Source organism: Peromyscus maniculatus, chromosome 4 (assembly GCF_049852395.1).
Source record: "Peromyscus maniculatus bairdii isolate BWxNUB_F1_BW_parent chromosome 4, HU_Pman_BW_mat_3.1, whole genome shotgun sequence".
Classification (NCBI taxonomy): domain Eukaryota; kingdom Metazoa; phylum Chordata; class Mammalia; order Rodentia; family Cricetidae; genus Peromyscus; species Peromyscus maniculatus.
Genome location: NC_134855.1, coordinates 71,513,444 through 71,540,157, shown reverse-complemented (window position 1 = coordinate 71,540,157; position 26,714 = coordinate 71,513,444). Strand labels below are relative to the sequence as shown.

Here is a 26,714-nt window from a genome sequence, read left to right as displayed (position 1 = left end):
CTAAAGCAATTCCCAACTGGGCGGTGGTGGCACACACCTTTAATCCCAGCACTTGGGAGGCAGAGGCGGGAGGATCTCTGTGAGTTCGAGGCCAGCCTGGTCTACAGAGCGAGATCCAGGAAAGTCGCAAAGCTACACAGAGAAACCCTGTCTCTAAAAATTAAAAAGAAAAAAAAAAATCCCACCAGCGGGGAGCAGAAGCTTACAGTCTTTCATTCCTTCTGATTGCTTTTCGCACCGCCGAGCAGTAGGGGGCGATAGATCCCGGGACGAAGTTCGGCTGCCTCCGCCGGCCGCTCCCGACGCGTCCGTCGCCGCGTAGACGTTGGGGGCGGGGCCGTGCTGTGCGCTGTGACTGGTGGCGGCCCCGGCGGCAGCTGCCGGCGTAATAGGGCGGTCGACGGCTTAGATAAGTTCCGTGGAGGCGGCAGTGGCGCCGACTACGTGTTGGGCGGCGGGAGCGGGCCCGGAACTTGGCGCTCAGCATGCCGACGGTGGAGGAGCTGTACCGCAACTACGGCATCCTCGCCGATGCCACGGAGCAAGTGGGCCAGGTAGGTCCCACTTGGAGGGCCCGCCGCTCGGGGTTGGACTCCCGCCGCACTGGGCCGCGTCGCCGGGCGCGCACTCGGGGCGGGAACGCGGCCTCGGCCTGCTCGGGAGCGCGCGGTCCCGCAGCCCGGCCTTCCCGCTGTCTCCCGGGACCCCGCGTCCAGCCGCGCCGCCACTCGCATTTCCCGGACTGTGATGAAATGGAAAGTTTTCCTCCAGGGATCCAAATTGTGGGTTCTGGAGGCAGAAGTTGTGAGCGATCTAGAAAGAGTAGGACACGGGGCTTGTGCAAAGCACACGCGAGGCCCTGTCGCCGGGGCTTGGATAGGAACTGGCGGCGGCGGCGGCGCTCGTTCCCTGCGCGTTTGGGCGCCTGTCGGGCACCCATCTGTGGCCGGCGTTGGAGGCGCGGTGGCAGCTTCGTGCTCTCCCCCCCACCCCACCCCACCCCCCGGCGACTCGTGATGAGCGAGGAAAGGACAGGCGTTTTGTGTTGTTTCTGAGTGGAAGAATTTTGTGAAGAAAGTCGCAGGGAACCGGTGTGGAGAGGGGGGAGATGTAGCCCCGAATAGAATGTTCTGAGAAGTGCTCTCCGCTCTTTTTGCCCCAGGCGTCGTTTTCTTAACACCGCTGAATTCCCGGTCCAGACCTTGAAGCTTTGTTTTGAACTTGAGTTAGTAAGGTCACGTGCATGTCCTCTGGGAAAAAGAACCCAGGCTGGCCAGGAGGTTTTAGAAGTCCACCTTTTCAGTCCTTAGACGCTTTTGGTGAGTTCTCTGTGTGCTCATCCCACGGCGTAGAAAGCGAAACGTCCTTGAGCTGAGCGGTGGAGGAGTCTCTTCCTGTCCCTTAGGATGCGTGCAGTTCAAGTAGAACCTTACTGAGTTTGCGGGGAAGCGGGGCGTGTTAGAACGAAACTCGGTGTTGTGAATGTACCAACTTCAAGTGGTTCTCCTTCCCTACTTCTATGTCTGTAGGGACTTTATTGTCAGAAGGTATAGGTTCGCCTTCATAGGTGTGTACACGCTCTTAGGTCCGTTGTGAAGCAGGATTTTTCCGCTTACTACAAGATGGGAAAATAGGATGGTCGGTCGTAGAGGGGTTCGTTGTTCCTAGGAAAAGTGATTCGGCAGCCTTGGCCATCGTACTTTTGTTGGTGATTGTAACTGAGTTAGGGAGGAGCGTAGCTGACTGTCCTACCAAAACTTAATTGTGTCGCACATCAGCAAGAGAGACTAGGGATGTAACCAACAATAGGAACTCGCTACCGGTTTGTGAATGGTGCTCTTCGTTTTTTTAGGTTTTAGGTGTCTGTTGTTGTTGTTGTTGTTGTTGTTGTTTGGGTGGTGGTGTTTGCTTGCTTGCTTGTTTTTGATTGGTTTGTTTTGTTTTTGAGACAGGGTTTTTTTTGTGTGTGTGTGTAGTCCTGGCTGTCCTGGAACTAGCTCTGTAGAACAGACTGGCCTCGAACTCACAAAAGATATGCCAGCTTCTGCCTCTCGAGTGCTGGGATTAAAGGTGCATGTTACCATCGCTGCTCCCAAGGATGGTGCTCTCCTAAAGAGAAATCGGGAATTTTCCAGGGAAAACTGTACTTTCTGGAACTGCTCTGTAGAACAGACTGGCCTCGAACTCACAAGAGATAAGGGGTTTGTTACCACCGCTACTCCAAGGATGGTGCTCTCCTAAAGAGAAATTTTCCAGGGAAAACTGTGTGCTTTCCTGCTGTCTAATCCCGACCAATTTTTGCTGAGTAGGGAAAGTATTTTTTGTCAGCCACCTACATAGAGTACATTAGGGCAGATGGAAGCCAAGTTCAGTTTGTATAGGGAGGGGCAGGTATCCTTTTCTGAGATGCCTGCAGGCACATATGTTTAAGTTGTTCTTTTTCTTCCCCTCGGATGTTGGAATACTGTAGACTGCAGGTTGATCATCCCAGTCTAAACTCCAGACTGCTCCTAAATGTGCAAGTGTCAGGCCCCAGTGTGGCAGGGTGTGAGAAGTGAGAGTTACACAGATCCTCTATTACCATTTAAATTTTTTAAATTTCATTTTTACTGAGTATGTGAGTGAATATATGTGTGTGCAGATATTCATGTGTGTTTGTGTACCTGTGTGTATGCATGCATGTGGAGGCCAAGGTTGATATCAGGTGTCCTCCTTATTTACTGTCCACCCTATTTTTTTTGAGACAAACTCTGACTGAATCTGGAGTTCACCCATTCTGCCAGTCTGGCTATCTAACAAGCCCAGAAATCCTCCTGTCTCTGCCACCCTAGTGACGGGATTACAGACGCATACTGTGAGCCAAACTTCATGTGGGTTCTGGGGGTTGAACTCGAGTCCTCATGAGGATATGGCAAGCATTTTACCTGCTGAACCATCTCCCCAGCCCCCTTATGTTATTCTTATGGTAAGAAGTGGGTTGAACTGATAGCTCTCTTCGGGGGTCAAAGATGGCTCTCTCAGGGCAACACTGCAGTTTGGGAAGAGTGCTTCAAAGACAGAAGGTAAAAAGGATGAGAGTCCTGTTTTTCCAGCTCAGGGGGTGCTGGCAAGTTCCTGGATGCAGCATGGTTTTTGAGCATCTGCCGGGTACTAAGCGCTGGGCATTGGGACCTAGCATGATGGCCTCTAGGAAGTGGGTAGTCAGCACCTTCATGACACTCTGGTGACCACATTATTTAATACCCTGATGGCAGCATAACCAATACAGTGGTCCTGCCTGTGTGGTACTTCTTCCCTTTTAGAGAAGATGCCTGGAAATGCTTACCAAAAAGCATAGTGGGCCTTAGGATGTTGCTGCAATTTTAACTAACAAAATTTTAGCTAACTAGCTTAATGGGGAGACATCAACCATTGTAGAAAAGAGAAAATACCTTCTGTGTTTAGCAAAATGAATTTTCATGTTACGTTCCCTGGCAGATTGCTACGTAGACCCTTCTGAAACAGACTTTGGCAGTTTTGATCTGTTGTCTTTAATTTGATTGTTTTCAGCTAAAAACCACTCTTCCCCTCTCTAGGTCAACACTTTCAAAGCAGCACCCCCAAATACAGGGAAACACACAAGTCCCCTGAGGCCTAGAGGGAGATGTGTCCAAGTGTGTACATGCATATAGAGGCAAGAGGTCACTTGTGTATCATTCCACGGGAGCTGTCCACCTTGTTTCACGAAATAGTCTCATTGGGACCTGGAACAGCAAGCTCCAGGCATCCTCCTGTCTCCACTTCCATTGGCATTCTAAGCAGTACCATCATGCCTAGCCTTTCCCAGGTATTCTGGGGTTTGGACTAGAAAATAGCAAGCACTTTCTAGACAGCTATCTCCCCAGATCCTAGCCTCCCTCCCCCAAATCTTATTAGCTAATTTCCCTCAAGCAGTAGATGCCTCTCTCTTGTTTTTAAAGATTTTGTTGTTGTTTTGAGTTTTGCCAGAAGAGGGTATTATCATTCCCTGGAATTGGAACTATAGACAGTTATGAACCACCACGTGGATACTAGGAATCCATCTCCTCTCTCTGGAAGAGCAGCCACTGTTCTTAACCACTGAGTCATCTCTCCAGCCCAGATCCTTTTTGAACATCCTTGTCACTGTTTCTGTATTTACTAATAGTACTTCGTGTATATTTTATTTCATGTATGCTTTTTCTTATTCCTTTACCAAATTATAAAGTTGTGGGGATAAGTATTAAATCCTTGCACTGTATCTTGTCTTTTAGGAAATAATTTCTGTATATGTGTGTGTGTGTGTATAAAATTTATTTTACAATACTATTCAGTTCTACATAATAGCCACAGATTCCCTTGTTCTCTCCCTTCCTGCCCCCCTTCCCCCCAGCCCACCCCCCATTCCCACCTCCTCCAGATCAAGGTCTCCCCCTAGGACTGGGATGGACCTGATAGACTCAGTCCAGGCAGGCCCAGTCCCCTCCTCCCAGATTGAGCCAAGCGTCCCTGCATAAGTCCCAGGTTTCAAACAGCTAACTCATGCAACGAGCCCAGGACCTGGTACCACTGCCTAGATGCCTCCCAAACAGATCAAGCCAATCGACTGTCTCACCTATTCAGAGGGCCTGATCCAGTTGGGGGCCCCTCAGCCTTTGGTTCATAGTTCATGTGTTTAGGAAATAATTTCTTAAAGAAATATATACAAAAAAGGTCTATCTCTGGTAAATTAAGAGAATTTTACTTTATAGACAGATGAGAGCCTGCATTTCTAATAAGCAGATTGCAAGTGATCAATTCTAAATAAGTGTTCATGTCTCAGCGTCTTCCATTCCCCTTCACTTCCATGTTGTACTACACTGGCCCCCCTGATGCCAACTCTGCGTCTTCAGGTCCTCTCCTCTGGCCCTCCTCACTGCACTCTGCCTCCAGCTTCCAAGTAGCCATGATAGAACAATGTAGGTGTAACCCACCTTTATTTCACATTTTAACTTAATTTTAAAATGTAAATACTTAAATTGGTCTAGTGGAACACCCCTGTGTTCCCAGCACTCTGGAGGAAGAGGGAGGCGGAGGAGCTCTGGGCTAGCCTAAGCTGTATAACAAGTTCCAGGCCAGCCTGAACCACATAGTGATATTCTGTCCTTTAAAAACTTATTATCTTATCACCGATAAGGGCGGTGGTGGCGCATGCCTTTAATCCCAGCACTTGGGAGGCAGAGGCAGGTGGATCTCTGTGAGTTCGAGGCCAGCCTGGGCTACCAAGTGAGTCCCAGGAAAGGGGCAAAGCTACGCAGAGAAACCCTGTCTTGAAAAATCAAAAAAACAAAACAAAACAACTTATTATCTGGCCTGGAGAGATGACCCACCAGGTAGTCACCTGCCATTAAACCCTGAGTACAATCCCCAATACCTACGTGGTGAAAGGAGAGAACCCACCACCTCAGGTTTTCTTGACCTTCCTAAACTGACCTTGGCACATGTGTCAAGAAGCTGTTAAGAGGCTGGCAGTAGGCTGATCTGAGATGCTGTGTAATCCCAAAGCTCTGATAGGTCCTCTTGCTCCCTAATCCTGAGTGCATTGCCTCCTGGGGTGGAAGAGGCTTGGTTTGCTGACTTGTGTTGCATGAAATACTATTCTTTTAGTAGCTTTATTTTGTATGATTAAACTACAGCCAAAGACCAAGTTCAAATTCCTGAAAAATATATGAAAATACTAGAAACCTAAATAGTATCAAATTCAAACTCTATACATATATGAATATATCATAATGAAACCACAGTGTATATCCCTAGCTTGCGAATAAATGCCCAGCATGGTGGCTCATGTCTAACCCTAAGCCTGGGCAGTTGGGGAGGTGGAGACATGCTGTCCTTGGAGTTCACTGACCAGCCAATCTATGAGCCTTGGGATCATCAAGAAATAATGTGGAGATGGGGCTGGAGAGATGGATGGCCCAGCAGTTAAGAGCACTTGTAGCTCTTGGAGAGACATCGGGTAGCTCACAGCCACCTGAAAGTCCAGCTCCTGGAGAACCCATGCCCTCTTCTGACCTCTGCATTCACCCCTCACACACATACAGGGATGTACACATATACCTAAGTAAAAATACATAGTTAAGGAAATGAGCTGAAGGTAGTAGAGGAAGACACCCAGCGTCCTGACACATGTGGGCGCACACGCACACGCGCGCGCGCACACACACACACACACACACACACACACACACACACACACACACTGAACTTTAGGGAGACAGAAAAGAGAAGTCTTGTCGGTGCAGTAGTTAGAAAACAATCAAAGAGCTACCTGTTGGGTTGGCCTTATGTAAGTGGTAGTCAGGGTGACATCTGTTAATGATCACTGCTTAGTTATTTAGTGGAACTTTGACTTTTGGAGTCAGCGTGTTAAATCATAATGACTTCCCAAGGTTGTGATGCTGGATCCACCTTAGATGCCTGTGCAGAGTGTATGCTTAGGACTTAAAAGTTTGCTTTGTGGGGAGAAGTTCTTGGGTCTGACAAGCTTTAGAGCCAGCAGAACTATGTTTGGGTCTTGAATCTGCTGCTTAACTTGCTATGTGACCCTGGGCAAATGATTTCACTGTTTTCTCAGCAGGAAAATAAAGAGAGTAGTTAGTTGTGAGGCATGTAGACAGTGTGTCACTCCATCCCTAGTAGACTTGGAGTGACTGTCTCCAATGATTCCTCTTTACTGACACACCCCCTCCCCTCCCCACCCTTGGCATCCAACAAGATTTACTATAAGCAGAGCTTTTTAATTTAGACAAGGTAGGGTGTTTCTCCAAGAGACTTTCAAAGTAAAGCTTTAAGTTTGAGCTAATGGAAATCAGATTTGTATTGCTCTGCAAAAAAAGGGTGTCAGAACTGTTCATAACTAACTTTATGAATCTGATGGTGAGCTCAGACAAACCACAAGAATGTAAAGTGGTGGGAGTCAGCCATGATTTTTTTTTCAGCATTTATACTGAAAAATGTATAGTTTACTTTCAAGTAAAAAGTGAAGAGTGATGTCATGCCTGCATTTCATGAAGAAGCTAGCCTTGTTTGAAGAAACTGACCTTCACTTTCACATGTTCCTAACTCCACTCAGCTTGATTTGTTCATTTAGCCAGTATTAGCCACGAAAGTTGTTAGAATAAAAGTTGATGGTGGATATTTATTAGTTACTCTCTCTTCCTGGTATGAAGTAAGTACAGCACTCAGCGCTTACCCTGGCAGAGTGGTCCCCACTGTGTCCACGTGTGGTATTAAGATGATAATTTAGGGAACTTTATTCTTACTGAAGTTGTATTTGTATGTCCATACAGAAGTCTTACTCTGTATTTCTTGCCATTTAGTAAAAGCACCAGTTGGGAGGTAGCCCTATACGGAGGAATGGGAACTTACTGGACTTTACATTGAGTGTCTGAGAGCGCTTAATTTTTTTTTTTATTTGACAGAAACGTGCGCTTTGGGTGTATTCTCATGTGCAATGAATGTTAGACTTTGTCTTAATCCAAAATTGGCTGGCTTATACAAATTGTTGCTGCTTTCACATTGTAAAATATAAGATGAAAATAAACTTTGTTAAAATTACTAAATTTTTCTTTCCTTTCACCTTCTCAAGACACTAGTTAGAACAGGTCCTTGAGGGTGGGAGGCAGGGTAAGACAAGGTTTTGCTGTGTAACTTAGGCCATCTTCAAACTTGCCGCCTTCTTGCCTCGGCCCCCTGAGTACTAGCATTACAAGTATGTACCACTCTGCCTGGCCACAGGTGTCTTTTAGTAAAGTAACACAACTGTGAGAATCTGACAATATCTTTCTCCATTTTTAAAGCATGACACAGTCATGAGGCCTGGTGCTACCTATAATGATAGGATGTTGAGACGTTAGCAGCTTACTTGCTTTTTTCCATTTAAAATTAGAGTTACATTTCTCTCTTTCCTAATTGACAAATAAAATGGACTGGGCAGTGGAGAATAGGGAAATAGAGTAAAAGGTCATGTCTAATTTAAGTAGTCAAACTATAGTGTTTGTAAACATTTGGAGCATTGGTGCATGCATGGTGAATCTCCCCATAGGTTCTAGTCCTTCAGTATTGTTCTTTTTGTCTTCCTTCCAGCATAAAGATGCCTACCAAGTGATACTGGATGGCGTGAAAGGCGGCACCAAGGAGAAGCGATTAGCAGCTCAGTTTATTCCAAAATTCTTTAAGCATTTTCCAGAACTGGCTGATTCTGCAATCAATGCACAGTTAGACCTCTGTGAGGATGAAGATGTGTCAGTAAGTTTATGATTGACTCTTCACTAAGCTTTCTAGTATTTGTATGTAAAAGTAACAAGATCAAAGTAGTAATCAGTCCATAATCGGCTTATATGGTCTGATCACTTTGTACCAGATCCAAAGTGAACGCTACACCTGAGAAAATAAGTTTTATTTTATTAAGTTTATTATCTTGTATTTATGAAGAATGCATGGAATAACAAATTTTTTGTTTTGCTTCTTCCTTACCCATTGCTAAAAATAGAATGTAGCTCACATCTTTTCTTAGATTGTTTTTCATATTTCATACTAAATTAGTTAATGCAGATTTTGTACTTGTAGATGTATTATATGTGTCATAAAAAATAGATGGTCACTGTAATACTTGTAACTGATTACCAGATTAAGAATCATCCTTTCCCAAGGTTTAGATTAACCATTAGCATTTCTAGTAATTGGTGCAGGCTTCTAATTTTTTTTAAGCTATTAGCTCTTAACTTTCTAAATGAAATCAGTGAATCACTAGCATTTCATGCAGAGTATGCTAGATATAAACTCTATCATTTTTAATGTAAGAGCTAGTAAATTGGAATCTTTTTTAATTCAAATTGTAAGTAGTCAATGTAGAAGACTCTAAAATAACTCCTGGTGAGGGCTCTGTCATGGTTGCTGTTCTAAAGGAATAGTGTATGAACATGCCTAAAAGTCACACCCCAATAGTTGTATATAAGTCACATACAAACATGTTTGTTATCGCTGAACTCTCTGCTCCAGTCCAGAACGTAATATCCCTTTCAGCTGCATTTGTCTTATTTATTCTGTGAAACCTGAATAGTAAATTGAGCCAGTGGCACATATCTTAGTCCCAGCTGCTCAGAAGGCTGAGAAAGAGGATCACTTGAGCCAAGAAGTTTATGGCCAGTCTTGGCAACATAACAATATCATGTCTCAAAAACAAACGGGCAAATTTTTCTAAAAACAGTTACAAACAGGAAAGATGGCTCAGCAATTAAGAGCACCTGTTGCCCCTCTAAAGGGCCTATCCCAACACTCAAAGGCACTTACAGTGGCCTCTAACTTCATTTCCAATGGATCCAGTGCCCTCTTCTGTCCTTCTGTCCTTTCTGGGCACAAGCACATAGATAGTGCATACACACAGAGACATAAATAAAAGTATATATCTTTCAACAATAAACTCACCTTTATGGGTGGTGAGATGTCTGAACAGGTAAAGATACTTTCTGCATAAGCCTGAGTTCAGTCCTCAGAACTCATGTGAAGTGGAAAGAATGAACCAACTTCACAGAGTTGTCTTCTGACCTCCACATGCGCATTGTGCCATGTGTACCTCCCTCCCACACCATTCACAAATGGACACAATAATGGAAAAAGCATCTTATATGTTACAGTTTATGTGCTCCTTACTATGGTTTCTTCTGGTTTTAGTTGTCTTAAAAGCTGAGTTTAAAAAAAAAAAAAACAAGAAGAAGAAGGGGGAAAAGAAAAAAAAAAAAAGCTGAGTTTGTCATTGCTTTATGATGATGCCATTTAGTTACTTTTTGTTTGTTTGAAATCATGCCCAGATACGACGCCAAGCAATTAAAGAGCTGCCTCAGTTTGCAACAGGAGAAAATCTTCCAAGAGTAGCAGATATACTGACCCAGCTTCTGCAGACAGGTGAGAGGTTCTTTTGCCTCCTTTTAATCTAAATATTCTCTCTGGAATACTAGTGGCTGTTCTTGCCTTTGTTTTGTATGGGTGCTAAGCAGGAAGGTCCTGCCTCTGGCAGGTGATATTGAACTTCTTTCATTCAGCATTGTGAAACTCACTGGCTTCTGAGTCTGTTACTTGTTTTGTTTTAAATTCTGTTTATAAAAGAATAACCGTGGACTTCTCTTCAGACTTTTAACATATTATCATTTCACCTGTTCCCTGTGGTGAGACACACACACACACACACACACACACACACACACACACACACACACACACACACACGTTTTTCCAGGCATGCCAGGTGATGTTCTCTGCCCCTATAAAGGAATGATGTGTCCCTGATCCTCTGAAGAGTTGCTTAGGCGTAGGTTACTTGTTCCATCATCTGTGTGAAACTCTGTTGAATCTCAGCTTTGAAAATGAAGGTGGTATTTTAAATTTATCCTTTATTCATCCATGCTACTGTTTCTCTCCCCAGATGACTCTGCAGAATTTAATTTGGTGAACAATGCTCTATTAAGTATATTTAAGATGGATGCAAAAGGTAAATCCACTTCTCTTTCTTAATCATGCTTGAAGTCTTGGGAAACCAGGAAGCTTGGGCTTTACTCAGGTCTTTTTCATAAAAGTGATGAGCAAATCTGAAAGGGGGCCTCCCAACTTAGATGTATGTGACTTTCCAATAGAAGTAATTGTTAAAAAAAAAAAGTTCAAATTTCCCCTCGAAATGTGTTGAAAAGTTCCTTTTGCAACTTTAAAGAATTATTCCAAAATACCTGAACTTTATGATTGTGGTTGAAAAGAAATTCCAGTCCTATTTAAGCTGACTGTGGGAGCAAACCATGTGACCTTTCTGGGCTGGCTGTAAAGGTTTCAGACTGACTTTAGCCAGCATTGATGGCAGTCAGGGTGTTTATTCACTTTCCTGAACAATGATGAAGTAAATGTAAACGCTTCACACTTTACAGCTGCTCTTTTTCTTTACAGGAACGTTAGGTGGCTTATTTAGCCAGATTCTTCAAGGAGAAGACATTGTTAGAGAAAGAGCAATTAAATTCCTGTCCACAAAACTCAAGACGCTCCCAGATGAAGTGTTAACTAAGGAAGTTGAAGAACTCATACTCACTGAATCCAAAAAGGTCTGTTGGAGTCACCTTGCGATTCACTGATAGTTATCAATGTTGGGTGTGGATGAGTGATGTCTCCCACTGCAGAAGTGTTCTATACCTTGTATTTACCACTCCTTTATTCACCTTAGTGACTCACACTGATTTAAAGGGTGTAATCATGTTGAAATCCTTGGTGTTATCCTAATTGCTCCTTATTCTTCTTTCCATCTTGAGATGGTCCAAGTATCTGGAGCATTTCAAAATAAAATAGCACAATGAAATAGTAGAAAAAATAATTTTTTTCTCACTGCCTATAAAGTATTTCAAGAGTATGAAAGCATTTGTATTAGCTGCTTACATTGTTGCTATGGCAAAATTGTCTTAGTTGGGGATTTTATTGCTGTGAAAAGACACCATGACCATGGCAACTCTTATAAAGGAAACATTTAGTTGGGGTGGCTCACTTATAGTTTCAGAGAGGTTTGGTCCATTATCATCATGGTGGGGAGCATGGTGGCATGCAGACAGACATGGTGCTGGGGCTGAGAGTCTTACATCTTACAGGCAATAGGAAGTCAACTGAGGGAAGCTTGAGCAAAAGAGACTTCAAAGCCCACCCCAACAGTGAGACATTCCCTCCAGCAAAGCCATACTTCCTAATAGTGCCACTCCCTGTGAGATTATAGGGGCCAATTACATTCAAACTCCCACACCAGACAGAAGCAACTTGAGGGAAGAAAGGCTTGTTTTAGCCCACAGTTGCAAGCAGTCGTGACATTGCAGCCACAGTTAGGAAACCGAAAGAAATGCTGTACTGGGCTAGTTGTCTCCTTTTTATCCGGCAATTCCACACCCCAGCATGTGGAATGGTGCCACCCACATTAATTAAGGTACGCTACATAAGCATGCCCAGAAGCTAGCCTCATCTATGTAAGTTCAGAGGCATGCCCATGGGTTTGTCTCCCAGGTCATTAACCATCACACTGTGCTTATTTGTCTGCTGTCAGCATCTAGCATAGTTAGAAAGGCTAGGATTGCCAAAGGGTGTCAAAATTGGCTCTTCACCCACTTTTATAGTGCCAAATTTGGAAAAGAATTTTAAAGAAAATTCAGCCCTATCTCTGTCAAGACTTTACCCACTAAGATTCTTCAGTAAGAAAGAAGTAGCTGTCCTGCTGAGAAGGTGGTAATGTTCTTACATACCACGTCTTACAGAGTCATCTGAGTAGAACTGCACGCTTTAGTCAGTGAGTATAACTATCAGCCCACTGACACAGAGGACTTAAATAAGAATGTCACGTGTGTCCTGTGGACAGTTGCCAGATGGTGTGAGCAATGCTGCTTAGTCATAGGAAACTACTGACTTACCAATTTACTACAGAATTTCTCAATCATTTCTATAATTCCCCACCTTCATCAAGATTCTTTTATGTATTTTTCCTACTCATTTTGGGAATTTTAATCTGAGATATACTGTAAATTTGTGAAGTTCTGTGTGTTGGCAGTGATTTGTATGTTTTAAAAAAAAGCAAAATTTCGCCGGGCGTTGGTGGCGCACGCCTTTAATCCCAGCACTCGGGAGGCAGAGCCAGGCGGATCTCTGTGAGTTCGAGGCCAGCCTGGGCTACCAAGTGAGCTCCAGGAAAGGCGCAAAGCTACACAGAGAAACCCTGTCTCGAAAAACCAAAAAAAAAAAAAAAAAAAAAAAAGCAAAATTTCTTAAAATAATTTTGGTCCTCGTCGAGAATACAGCTTTCCCTTTTCTGGACTTAAAACGTATCCTTTTGTCACAAAGAAGCATTAGGATATAACTGAAGTAATGCCACTCTCACTATTGATCTCTCTCTCTCTCTCTCTCTCTCTCTCTCTCTCTCTCTTCCATTCAACTCTTAAAAATGCTGTTTTTCTAAATTGTCATTTTTCCCCCCAGGTCCTGGAAGATGTGACTGGTGAAGAATTTGTTCTGTTCATGAAGATACTGTCTGGGTTAAAAAGCTTACAGACAGTGAGTGGAAGACAGCAGCTAGTAGAGCTGGTGGCGGAGCAGGCTGACCTGGAGCAGACCTTCAGCCCTTCAGACCCTGACTGTGTGGACAGGCTCCTGCAGTGCACACGGCAGGCCGTGCCTCTCTTCTCTGTGAGCTCTTTGTTCCTACCTGGCTGACGCTTGGCTTACTCTTCACTCTGTCCATGTTGACTTGAACACTCCTCAGACCTCCCATGAAAGCATTCTTAGTGGGGCAAATAGAAGCAGAATGGCATTGTAAGAACCCAAGGCAGCAAGAGATTTCTCTGAGGGCTTACTTAGAAACTTTTTAAAAATTGTGAGAACGTGCATTCTGTCTCGAGCTTTGTTTCCCCTGCATGAGTTTTCTGAGATGTGTATGCCTAGTTTGAAAACCATAAAGGATCTGTCCTTGTTGGGAAATATGCAATGTGCAAGTCCAGCACTAAAATGCCACTAAACTAAACTTTAGAGTCAAAGGGGACATCCAAGATGTATCCATGTCCCAGTGTTCCAGGTGACCTTGCAGGGAAAGTTACATAATGGTGGGATACTTAGTTCACACTTTTGAATGCCAGTTGTCTACTGTAATCTTTGAAAAAAGACTGTGACTTTTGTTCTTTCCATTGTTTTTACAGAAAAATGTCCATTCTACAAGGTTTGTGACATATTTCTGTGAGCAAGTTCTCCCTAATCTCAGTACCCTGACTACCCCAGTGGAAGGTCTTGATATACAGTTGGAGGTAAGAGAATACTCTTGCTTTCAGCACTGAAAAGCTAGTCCCATATTTCAGCAGAAATGTGAATCACTGATTTAGATCTGACTTCCAAAGGGATAATTGCAACGTCTGGCAGTGGCTAGCCTGTAATCTTCTAGGCCAGAATTAATTGCATAGGAGTGATTGATGGATTCCATTGTAGCTGCTTCGGTGGGACAGCGCTGCCTGTACATGTCATTGTACAGGGCTTATACCTTTGAAGCCTAAAGATTTTTAAATAGGTGCTTAATTCATGATAGTTTGCCATACAGATTTAAACTAGATTGGGCCAGTGGGGTGATTCAAGCAGGTAAAGGTATTTGCCACCAAGCCTGATGACCGAAGTTTGGTCCCCAGAAACCGTGTAATGGAAGGAGAGAACTGACTGCTGTAAGTTGGCCTCTGACCTCCACATGTGCAGGCACATGCCCATACACACAAATTTACAAGTGTTAAAAATAAACTAGATTAACACCATGTGTCCTTTACCCCTGTCCTCCAATGGAGTGAGCACCCTCCTGCATTGGATCTCAGTTGTAGCAGACACAGTTTTCATGGTATCTGTGGTGTTTCATGTGTTTATAGTATTACTCCTCCCACATTTAACTTGACTCAATCTTATATCACAACCCGTGGCACAGTAGTTTGTTTCAGATGTCCTAGGCTAAGCTGGTCAGTCGGAGATTAGATGGAGCAGGATGAGCTTTCCAGACATTGGCAGTTACTAGCATTTTCAGATATTACCTAGATCTAACTTCAGTAGTGAGAACCCACCTTACATTTGAGTGACTAGTTACTGTTGCAGATTCTGAGTAGTGCTTGGTAGGTTAATGTATTTATCATTTTTCAGTATACTGTCACTATGAGGCTACAGTAGAAAGAGTCATGTGTATTCTTTTCCTTGCTTCTCACAGCTGTATTGGGAATTAGGGGAACTAGATTTGCTCAGATACAGACCCTATGACTGTACGAAGGGCCTTTAAACTTTCTTTAATGTTTAACTATAAGATTTCAACTCGAGGGAATTTTCCAGTTCTAACATGATTCTGAAAAGCATAATTGAAAATAAGCACAGTCCTTTAAAGCTATATAGAATTACTCTCATTCCCTAGCCCATGCTCATTTAAAAAATACTTCTAATGGTAAATTTGTATGTTTTAGGTATTAAAATTGTTGGCAGAGATGAGTTCATTTTGTGGTGACATGGAAAAACTAGAAACAAATTTAAGAAAACTCTTTGATAAGTTACTGGTAAGAGCTTTCTTCTTTCCTTGTGTGTGGTCAGTTTATAACCTTAAAGACTTAATTTACTGTTAATTTCTACATGGTGAGAACTATCTTTTGAAATGTGCCTTGAACGCTAATTCTAGTGATTTCTACTAATTCCATTGTAAGGAAGTCTCTGGATCTTGGTATTTCCTGTTGCTGGTGCTTTGCATAAAGATCACCCACGAAAAGCCGGGCGTTGGTGGCGCACGCCTTTAATCCCAGCACTCGGGAGGCAGAGCCAGGCGGATCTCTGTGAGTTCAAGGCCAGCCTGGGCTACCAAGTGAGCTCCAGGAAAGGCGCAAAGCTACACAGAGAAACCCTGTCTCGAAAAACCAAAAAAAAAAAAAAAAAAAAAAAAAAAAAAAGATCACCCACGATTTGGAGACTAGATCATCCCCTTGCTCCCAAATCAAAATGATATGTCCGTGAAAAAGAAAGTATCACTAACTCTTCTGATTGTGCTAAATAGGCTATGAACTGTAGTTGGCTTACAAAGGCCATTTGTTCCAGGCCACCAACTAGGTAGCTGCCTAAGGCCAAGTAGCTTTAGCAACCAGGAAATAGTCTGTCCTTTAAGTTGTAATTGTGGAGAATAAGCCATCTGATAAAAATCATTATCAGCATCATGGAGTGAGTGACTCTTGTATTTGATGTGAGCAGTTACATAAATGGCCAGAGGTAAGCTTTAGGCCCTTGGCATATATGGAGACATTCAACATCTGCTGCTTCCAGATTTGCAGTATCAACTGGGGTGTTGTAAGGCTGACATTGAATGTCTCTGTCATACTTTCAGTGTAAAGAGTTGGACTTTAGAAAATATTCTTTTAATTCATTAAGAATATAGTCTTGGTGTACAATGAATCTTGTCTCTGAACTTTGGTGCCTAGTGCCTAAAGTTACCTATTTCTACTTTTGTTATTAATGGTGGCATCTGTAACAGGTTAATAATGATAGCTGATGTGCCAGAATATTGATCCAATAGATCCTAGCTCAATTTCTAGTCTGTTTTTAGTGTTCTATGTCTTAAAACCATGCCTTAGGATTACATGGGTATCTCTCGAAACGAGAGGCTTTAGAACAGACTGCAAACATCTGGTCTCTCCTGTCTTAGGAGTATATGCCTCTCCCTCCAGAAGAAGCAGAAAATGGAGAGAACGCTGGTAATGAAGAGCCCAAGCTGCAGTTCAGTTATGTGGAATGTTTATTGTACAGTTTTCACCAGTTGGGCCGAAAACTTCCAGATTTCTTAACAGCCAAATTGAATGCAGAAAAGCTCAAAGATTTCAAAATCAGGTAATATAGGATGGAAGTTGGTTTAGTTCTTGGCAAAGTGAAAAATCTTGAAGCTCCCTGAGTTTTGATTTTGTTTTACAATATCTCATTCTACTCTTCCATATATAGTGGAGTAGGATGAGAAGTCCAGAATACACGAATTTGTGAACATTTCACAGATGTGACATCATAGATCCCTGGTGGGAAGTGAACTTTCAAACAAATGAACTCTGGTTCTTTTCACTTGCCATATGACCTTGGGCCCCCAGCCACTTTACTCCTTAGATTTTTCTCATCTGTTAAATCTGGATGACAGTAGGAATATGAGTAAGTTGTACAATGCCCAGCACCTAGTAGGTATCAGATATCTGTATCCACAGTTGATAATATTCAGCAGTGTTGAAAGTGCTAGAAAAACTAGTGAGTGCTTTTCATAAGGATATTTTGTATAGAATCATTCCATTAATAAACCTGCTTCTTACATTTTGCATGCTTGAGCCACACTGTCACCTGTTAACTAGCCTCTGCTTCTCCACTGGGAGTGGTTTGCTATTTGATAAGACAGGCATCATGGCCCACAGTGTCTGTATAATGTCAGCCACTCAGGAAGCTGAGGTACAGTAATCACTTGGGCACAGTAGAGGCCAGCCTGGACAGCATAGCAAGAATCCATCTCAGCATCAAATGCTTGATGAAATACTGGATCAGAAACAAACAACTTAAGAAAGTACTCTTTTTGTTGTTGTTCATGTAGCCATTTTTGCACTGTGGATTGCTCTGCTGCCACAATAGATGATTTAAGATCAAAATTGAAATGATGAATTACTGATTAAATACTTTGTCGTTTAGGTTGCAATACTTTGCACGGGGCCTTCAGGTTTATATCAGACAACTCCGATTGGCTCTCCAGGGTAAAACAGGCGAGGCCTTAAAAACCGAGGAGGTAAGAATGCTGGCTGAAGACACAAAAGTTGTCAGTCCCATATCAGACTTTGTGGGTTCTTGCTGGGATTTGGATCTCCCTGATCTTCATAATAAAACCAGGCTTCATCCCACTCCTAATGAAATCTCTCCAGTTTTCATTACAACTTTCTGTAATTTATACTGGTTTCCTTTAAGACGATTCTTATATAACTTCATGCCCTGTATGTTTTTCAGGTAAATTACAAGTCATCCTTTTTCTAGCCTGCCAAAAGAAGCTTGGTTGATTTGCTTAGAGTAGAGAAATGGGGAGGGGAGGGAGGTATTTTCTATAGCTTTAAACCTCTACCTAGAAATTCTCTTCCTAGAGATGTGAATCTGGTTGCATGCAGAATGGGATGTACACACAGAACTTACTGAATTTTAATTTTCTGTTCCTTTTACAGAACAAGATAAAAGTTGTTGCATTGAAAATAACAAATAATATCAATGTTTTAATCAAGGTGAGTCCCTTTTTCCCTAACCTGCCAGCTAACTAGAGTCAGTACAAGAGGTTTTTCATGTGTCTCCAGTAGGGAGATGTAATTTCATTCCTAATATTTGCCATCCTAATTTTAAAACTTTATACTTCTTTGTAATAAATAATAAGTGATATTTCTCGAGCTAACCTGAATTTAAAAGGTTGGAAAAGCTGAGAGAGCCATGCAAAGCAGTCAGAAGATAGAAGTAGACTTAGACATTTCAGTAGCTTAAACTTCTGGTGGTGTTTTTGTTTTGTTTTTGAAGACTTGACTTTTTTTTTAAAAGATGTATTCTTATTTTGTGTGCATTAGTGTTTTGTCTACATGGCATATGTGTTAGGATGTTGGATCCCCTGGAACTGGAGTTATAGATGGTTGTGAGCTGCCATGTGGGTGCTGGGAATTGAGCCCAGGTTCTCTGGAAGAGCAGCCAGTGCTTTTAACCACTGAACCATCTCTGCAGCCCTCAGTGGTCTTAATGTTACTGGGTTTTTTTGAGTCGTCAGTGAAACTTTGCACTGCTTGTTGTAATAATGGGCAGGTGCTATATGTATAGCACATGAAATGTTTTCCTGTGGCCTTCTTTGTAAACTTAGCTGTGTAATTCATTCAGACTTTTCGGTGCTGCAGGCTAGTGGTACCTTGCCTTTAATTTATAATTACCTTCCTCTTCTTTTTTTCCTAAATATCTACTAGTGTGTTTATAACAACCAGAGATAAAGCATAAAGTGAGGACAAGTATGACTTCAGCTAATATAGTAGAAATGCTATGGAGAAAGTGCTTTTTATCCAAAAGAACAGGAAAGCATTGCAGGGACAATGATAGTGTCATTAGACATGGAGCATAAGTGTCATGTTTCCAGGATAAGAAGTGAAAAGGCATTCAAAGCAGAAGTCAGTGAATGTGTGGTGTGCTTTATAATTCCACCACTCAAGAGGTATAGGCAGGAGGATCACAAGTTCAAGACAGGCCTAGTCAACAAAGTGAAACCACCCTACATCAATACCCAGCCCTAACTTACAACTGCTAATGAAAGCTTAATAATATATATCTGCTGCCATTTGTTACCTGGGTTTGATCAGTGCCCATGTAAAAAGCCAGGCAAAGTGCGCATGCATGTAATACCAGTACTGGGGAGGCAGAGACAAGGGGGATCCCTGGAACTCTCTGGCAAACGAGTCTGGTTCAGTGAAAGGCCTTGTCTCAAAAGCTAGAGTGGAAAGTCCTCAAGAAGACACCTGGTATCAGTCTGAGGCCTCCATATACATGTACACATGTGCACAAGCACCAGCACAAAAACAGTAATAAATGTTTTCTGTACATTGAAGCACCCTAGTGACTGTCTTTGTGCAAAATGAAAGCTTTCTTGTTTGGCTTTATTCATTGAAGTTGGTAAATATTGATGTCTCATCCTAAAATTTGGAGATACTTTGAAGGAAAAAAAATAGCTGAGGTTTAATTTAAATCACACACAAAATTATATTAGTGGAAGTAATCCCTGTCCTTTACAACAAAATTGCCCCCGGTTTCTTTTCTTACACAGTTTTCTTTGGGCCTCTGATTATCTGCCAGCACAAGAAATGAAAGCTTTTCCTCCTCACACTTTTTTGGTTTTTCAAGACAGGGTTTCTCTGTGTGGCACTGGCTGTCCTGAACTTACTATATAGACCAGTCTGGCCTTGAACTCAGAGATCCTCCTGCTCCTACCTCCCGAGTGCTAGGTTTGAAGGCATGCGCTGCCACCACCTGGCTCACATTTTCTTTTCAATGTGAAGGATTAAACCCAAGGCCTTGCACAAAACGAATCTTTAAGATGTGTCTTCCTGCCTCTTTCCTCGGCCACTACTCCCTAACAGCACATCCATTAGAAGTCTTGGCTGATTCTGGTTTTTGTCTCTCCAGGATCTCTTCCACATTCCTCCTTCTTATAAGAGCACAGTAACATTGTCCTGGAAACCTGTACAGAAAGTCGAGATTGGGTAAGAAATGGATATTAAAGAGATTCGAGAGTAAACAAATCCTGAATACACTGATAGCGAAATGATTCTCAGGAAAGTGTTAAAAAATGGTGGTTAAAGTGCAAGTCTCATTCCAGGGCTTTACAAAACAGGGTGGTAGTGTACAACCCTGGAGTACTTGGTTATGTTTGCACACTTGTCACAGTACTAGACTTTGTTGACAGCTTTGCACAGTGAGGACTGCATATGTCTTTGAAACCACATATTTCAAGTAATTTAAAGATTTGTAAATGCCCTTGGTAATTCCTGTATAACTGTATAACCCAGCAGTTACTGTGATAGCATGAAATTTTATCTACGTATTTTCCAAAGTGACTTTCCTCTTTAGCAGATCTTTTACAGTTCACAGACTGATTTAGAACTGTGTTGTAGCTTTTGGAATAATACAGTGCTTTTTAATTGTTGCTTTCCCCACTGTTGCAGGCAAAAGAGAGCCAGTGAAGATACAAGTTCAGGTTCACCACCCAAGAAATCTCCAGGAGGACCAAAAAGGGATGCCCGACAGATTTATAATCCTCCTAGTGGGAAATACAGCAGCAATTTGGGCAACTTTAATTATGGTGAGCGTTTTCGTTTGGGTACAAGCAGTCCAAGAGATTAGGTAGAAAGTGGTACGTGCTTTTAATTGTGAATTATATATAGTATACCATAGTTCTCTTTGGTTGCTTTTCTGAGTTAGCCTGGAAAAGGGGGCCACTGGGGAAATAATTATATCCCATTTCTCTATAACTCTTGTGGGCTCACTGAACCAAGCATGTGGCACCTAAGCACTTGAAATGGAAAATATGCCTGCTGTAGTAAGAGGAACCAGCAGAAACAGGAAGTTGTCATGAGCCATTGTGTATACTTTCCAAGAAAGGAAAGACATGGCTCTGGCAAATATGGTATAGAGGGTCTCTGGGACTTATCAGCCTATTGCTGAAAATACTCTGGTTTTCTGCGGCTAGCTGAAAATGGAGTCAGATGGCGGAGCATTGTGTGGCTGGGAGGATGCTGTTAGTTACACTGTCTTCTTTAACCCAAGATGCAATCTTTCTGCCACTGCTTTCTACTCCCCCTTGGCTAGGAGAACTTCCCACCTGTCCATTCTCTCTGAAGGCTCTAGAACTAGTAATAAGTCTGTCTCTTACTGGCTTTTCCCCATATAAATCCTTTTTTAAAAGAATGTATGGAGTATAATGACACATACCTATAATCCCAGTGCTCAGGAAAGTGAGGCAGGAGGATCACAAGTTCAAGGCAAGCCTGGGCTGAGTAACAAAACCCTGTATCCAGAGGTGTCAGAATGGGCAGAAGTAGCCAGCAGGTTTGAGGTCAGCCTAGATCACTATAGACTGTGTCTCTATAATAACAATATCAGTAACAATCATAACAATAGCAACCAAACAATTGATTGGTTGATTTTGATTGCTAATTGCAGTTAATTCTGCAGTGTTGTTTTCTAAGTATATTCTGAGCCATATTTTACTTACATCAATTTCTGTTTCCAAGTGAGATAATGGTGACATTAAGTAAATTCCTCTACAGTGCCTGAATTTCTGTGTTGACTAGACAGATAGAAGAAAGCCAGCTTTAGATTGAGAAATGAACCCTCTCATGTAAATGAGTTCTTTGTTTGTTTTTGGTCTTCGGTTTGCAAGACAGGGTTTCTCTGTATAACAGCTCTGGCTGTCCTGGAACTCACTTTTTAGACCAGGCTGGCCTTGAACTCAGAGATCTGCCTGCCTCTGCCTCCCAAGCGCTGGTATTAAAGGCATGTGCCACCACCTCACGGCATTAAATGAATTCTTAAAGACTTAATTAGGGGATATATTGAGTGGTATTTATCTAACTGCATATAAACGTGTGTCTCTTTGCTTCTTACCTGAAAAATAGGGATAGTAGAGTTCTTATGAGCTTCAGGTAAGAATATTTTTGAGAGCATTTTGTAAACAGAAAGGAGTCTTCATTGTCTTATTATATTGGATATTACCTTCTGGTAACTTTTGACTTAATGTGTTATCTGTACCAATTGGAAAATCAGTTAGATGCTGTGAGAATGTAGCATGAATGAAAGTAGCCATGAGGTTTTGCACAGTATGAAAAAAAAAGTATTCCTCTTCTCTTGGGCGGTTACATGCCTACTATGAGTTTCCAGGAAGATTTTTGTCTCATAGAACTCTCTGCCTGATAGAAGTTGGAGAACAAATGTAGAAAATGTGACACCTTAGCTTGTATGCCAGTAAACCAGGATGTGGTTATATTTTAATTTTAAAAGCTGCTAAAAAATAAAACAAAATTCAGTCTTAAATAAATAAAAGTGGAAGTGTTATTATTAAAAATGTGGAAGGAAAAAAAAAACAGATATGGTGGTAGACACCTTTAATTCCAGCACTTAGAAGGCAGGGACACACAGATGTCTGAGTTCAAGGCCAGCCTGATCTATATAGCAAGTTCCAGAACAGCCAAAGCTACATAATAAACAGACCCTGTCTCAAAAAAAGAAGTTAATTTTCAACATTAGGGTCACGGTTTGAGCTACTTCAGTAATCTTCATTGTGATTAAAAGGCAAAGTAGCCTGCGAAGCAGATAAAGCCCCACTGGTGTAGAAAGTCAGGGTGGATTCTGCCAGTGTTGCACATTGCCCTGGGGAGCATGGCTGTGTTCTCACAAGGACAGTTTAAAGGGTTTTCTATCACTGATCGGTGTCAAATGATAGTTTTTCTTGTCAGGTGTGGTGTTTGGTGCCCACAGATGAGTCACTTGACTAGAACATATTCAGTCACATTGTTTGTAAGATAGATGCTCATTTTAGTCTCCTTCCTGCTCATGGAGTTTCCCCAGTAGGCCAGGAGTACTAGACATTCTACAGTTTGTTATTGCTGTGCTTTTTCTCTATTAGACTTTTCCAGGATCTGGGCACATTCTTAGGCACAATTGAACTTTTTTTTTTCCAGCAGTTAGGAATGGAGCTTACAGCATTTGCCTTCTTATGCAAAGCCCTGGCTTTGATCCTCAGAACACACACACACACACAAATTTAATAAAAACTTAAAAGTTAAGAGAAACTATAGAAATCATTGAAATAATTGTTAAAATGCTAAATTGTCCTTTAGAATGAAGCTCACCAAAAAAGAAGAAACTTGGGTGGAACCCTGTATGTTAACAGTAGTTGCATTTAGTGAACATCAAAAAGAAATGCTCAACATAGAGAGATGACAGACTTTAATGATACTTTTGCACAGAGTTTAACAACTCATATGTAGCTGAACAATGAAAGCAACTCTGTTCTTTGTATTAAAAATGAAATTTTATTGTTTGGATTCCTTTGAAAAGCTAGAAAATTGTTTTGTGTATCGTTCATACCCCAGAAAAAAATTATTGAAAAAATGGAAAGGTTGGTTTTTAATAGTCAGTGCCTAGCTAATAATTTTGTGCATTAGTTTGCTAAGTGTACTGATATTTAAAGAAAATTATTTTTGTGGACTAGGTGTATATAGTTTAGTAATGTGGAACTCCTTGTCTCCTATGCCAGAGAGAAAGGAAGTGGAGGCAGTTAAAGGAAGAATAAATCTCATGCTCCTTAAATATAAATAAGAAGTGAAGGAGTGAGAGCTGGCTACAAGTTACAGTCCCCACAGTCACTGCAACTCCACTAGATTACAGAGAAAAATGTTGACTACACTGGAGAAGTCTAGTTAGTTTTTATCTCAGAATTAAATTATTTTTCCTTCTTTGGAAAAAGGGAGATTCATCGAAGATCTAATAAGCAATAATGGCAAAAAATTTTAAAAATGGATTGTAAAATTGACCTAAAAGGTATTTTTCAAGACACCAAGATTGTGGATCAGAAAGACAATTGCCAGCCTTGATTGCTGCAGTGAGGAAGTTCAACAAAGAGATCGATTTCATTTGCCATGATGAACAGTCTAGCCTCACTGATAACTACAGTGTTCTTCACTAGAGAGAGTCTTTTGAGCTAATTCTTCTTGGTCTTGTTCTCCTGTGTGCCTTGACTGTGTGTGTGGGGGGGGGGGGGGCGCTTTGTGACAGTTCTGGGAGTTCATACAGCCCATGAAAGAATGCAAAGGCTCAGCATTGAACCTGCACTTAACATGAGTGACAGTGCTATGAATGGTGAAATCACAACAAAAGACACCACCTGTGTGTCACCTACAAAAGCGCAGCCTCGTTGTTCAAAACAGTTGATAGTAAGGTACTTCTCATATATATAGAGAGAGACCAGAGAGGTTTTTGTGTAAGTGCAAACATTTTTATAGTTTTTTTCTTTGATAGTGATAGGCACCAAAATAAGAACTTACCAGTATGGTTATCCTAACATTGTTGCTAATGAGAAACATTTAATCAAACTGCTCTGAAGTATCTGGCACTTTGCTGTTTACCTCTCTGCCTCTGTAAGCGTTACCCTGGTTTGATAGACAGAATGAATTTGAAGACGGGCAGAATACCACTTTAGCTTTCATTAGGCCTGCTGCTATTTTCAGAACTACAAGCTGTATTTTTTCTATTTGCTGAACCATGAAGTCCTGAGCAAGACCTAAACACTGTTCGCTTTTTCGTAGAGCAGAGAGGAGCCTTCAGGGGAAGTAGAGGAGGCCGAGGCTGGGGAACACGAGGAAATCGTAGTCGAGGAAGACTCTACTGAGTACGACATCACATTCTTCAGCATTGTCATGAGCTTAATATTCTTCAATCTACTACTCATTGGATTGCCGGGGATGTCCCTTTAAAAAAAGACTGCTGCCTTCAGCTGAAAACTAATGTTCTTTCTACCTTTGTATGTATGATCTACTTTTGTAACAGACCATGGTTGTGTCCAAGGTAAAACCACAACAATATTTTTGGATGCTTTATCTGCAGCCTTGACATGTTTTCGCAATATCCTCATTATCAGACTTCATCTTGTGAATCTTGCTTTTAAACATCTGGATAATTTGTTATTGAGAAGTGAGTCTAATGGAAATTTCAGTCTAGTTCAAGGTCTGGTAAAGTTCTTCACTTTTGAAAGGTTACTTATTTTCCTCCCCATTCTGTTAGTTTTTTGCCCAATATATGGAGAAGAGTAATAATCAGTCTTAATCTTTTGCATTCATTGATCTCTAATGAAGCTGCTAGGCACTGTTGTAGCATTCATTCCTAATAAGACTTAAGTTAAACACCAGCTTCTTACAGTGTACCAGTGACATTAGGTTTTTAGGAGGCTGTAAGTGCTTTGCATTGCTTCCTTCACTCTTCTCCATTTTTGGGGATACAGCTTTTGAACACAGGGTCTTATTATTTGAATGGGAGTACATATGCATAATATACATACAAACATAAGCATATGTTGTGTGTATATATGCATGCTATGGAACTTGAGTGTACAACAAATCAATATTTTAAATTCTAGGAATGGGTCATCTGACATAGTGATTATCCTTTTGAGGTTAAATCCACTATTGATTTGGTATCTAGGTTTTTACCCCAGTAGGGAGGAATTTGAGTCAGTCATCATTATTATTGTTTAAAACTAAAAACAAAGGCTGTTTTTCAAAGACAAATATGAAGACCCTTGTTGATGAAAAACAGCCAGATCTAGTGTACATACAGGTTCCCACAGGATGTGATAGTGTAATTTAGGATTTGGAGACTTAATAACCAGGGCTACCCAGGAAGTGACTTGATGACATAGTACCATGAAATAAGATGCTCAGTTTGCTTTTGCCACTTTCAAAATTTAACTTCTCAGGTTATTAATCAGATTATTGTATAAGTTAGCCAGTAGTTTTTAGATTAAAACAACAAATGGGAGGTTTGTGGAGTGTCTCATATCGTGGGCATTTTAGTAGTCCAGACCCTTTGTTCTTTATTTGAATGTTTATATATTTTTGTTCCACAGTCAATTTTCCTTCCCCAAGTTTGCTATTCAAATCAGATATTCAGATGTCATTGCTAGTAGGTTTGTTAATTTTTTTTTGTTTTGGGGTTTGTTTTGTTTGTTTTTTTTGGTTTTTTTGAGGTTTCGATTCTTATACAGGTGTCTTCATTACCATTACTTCTACACTGGGAAAAAAGCAAAACCCCTTTGTGAGAATTACTGCACATATTTATGGAGATAATATTTCTAGAAGTCTAGAATAATACAAGTGAGCACAAGAAGTTGGTCAGCTTGACTAAGGAGTGCTGGCAATAATCTCTGAACATTCCACAAGACTGAGCTGAACCTAGGCTTCCTTGGAATCTGAACAGACATAGGAACATGGAATTGCCAATTGAAAACTGTGACCATCTAGTATGGACCTCAGAGATAGATCAGCCACGGTCTAACGCCATTTCGAGTACAAAAATGAATTGGACTACAGCAATATAAATTTGGAGATAGTATAATTTTTCCTCCTTCCTTGTCTGAGTGTATTTGTAAACTCAGCAGAAATAACTTGACCTCATGTCTGATGCAGAGCTCACTGCATTCCTCCTCCTCCCTTTGCTTCTTTTCCCTTGCCTAGGCAATAGTGCATAACTTAGTTCTTTTTGCTTCAGAGATTTGAAGAAAATCTTCATGCCATAAATATGTTTTTTCTTCGGCAAGACACCTGTTTATCCCCTTGTTTAAATGTAAATGTTTCCTTATGCTTTTGAAATAAATTTCCTTTTGTAATTTTGTTTTGTGTCTTATTGTGTTATAATTATAACTTAAGATTCTTCATTCTTGGATATTATTAGCATTTATTGATTGCTTCTCATGATCTTAAATATAAAGATGAAAAAAGTGCTCTGTTGTCAAGGTCAGTCTTAATTCATCCTTGCAAGCCATCTGTTTTGGTGGGTTTTTTATAGGTAAGTACAATCTTCTGAAAAAGATTTGGTTGTTTTTCTCA

At 41.4% G+C, this 26,714-nt stretch overlaps 1 protein-coding gene across 4 annotated transcripts; it reads left to right on the top strand.

The window, feature by feature from the left end:
* Positions 1 to 305: 305 nt before the first annotated feature.
* Api5 (apoptosis inhibitor 5) lies at positions 306 to 26,498 on the top strand. Of its 4 annotated transcripts, none has more exons than XM_016001040.3 (14): positions 306 to 554; positions 8,125 to 8,286; positions 9,849 to 9,942; positions 10,460 to 10,525; positions 10,969 to 11,120; positions 13,021 to 13,227; positions 13,734 to 13,838; positions 15,015 to 15,104; positions 16,235 to 16,416; positions 17,245 to 17,338; positions 17,763 to 17,819; positions 19,741 to 19,817; positions 20,280 to 20,467; positions 24,425 to 26,498. In XM_016001040.3, the coding sequence occupies exons 1-13, from the start codon at positions 486 to 488 to the stop codon at positions 20,455 to 20,457; spliced, it is 1,533 nt and encodes a 510-aa protein (XP_015856526.1). In that variant the 5' UTR covers positions 306 to 485; the 3' UTR covers positions 20,458 to 20,467; positions 24,425 to 26,498. The 4 variants fall into 4 exon arrangements, with proteins under 4 accessions (XP_015856526.1, XP_015856525.1, XP_006982549.1 ...); XM_016001039.3 differs by having other exon boundaries at positions 311 to 554; positions 24,420 to 26,498; XM_006982487.4 differs by having other exon boundaries at positions 321 to 554; positions 20,280 to 20,416.
* Positions 26,499 to 26,714: the final 216 nt, after the last annotated feature.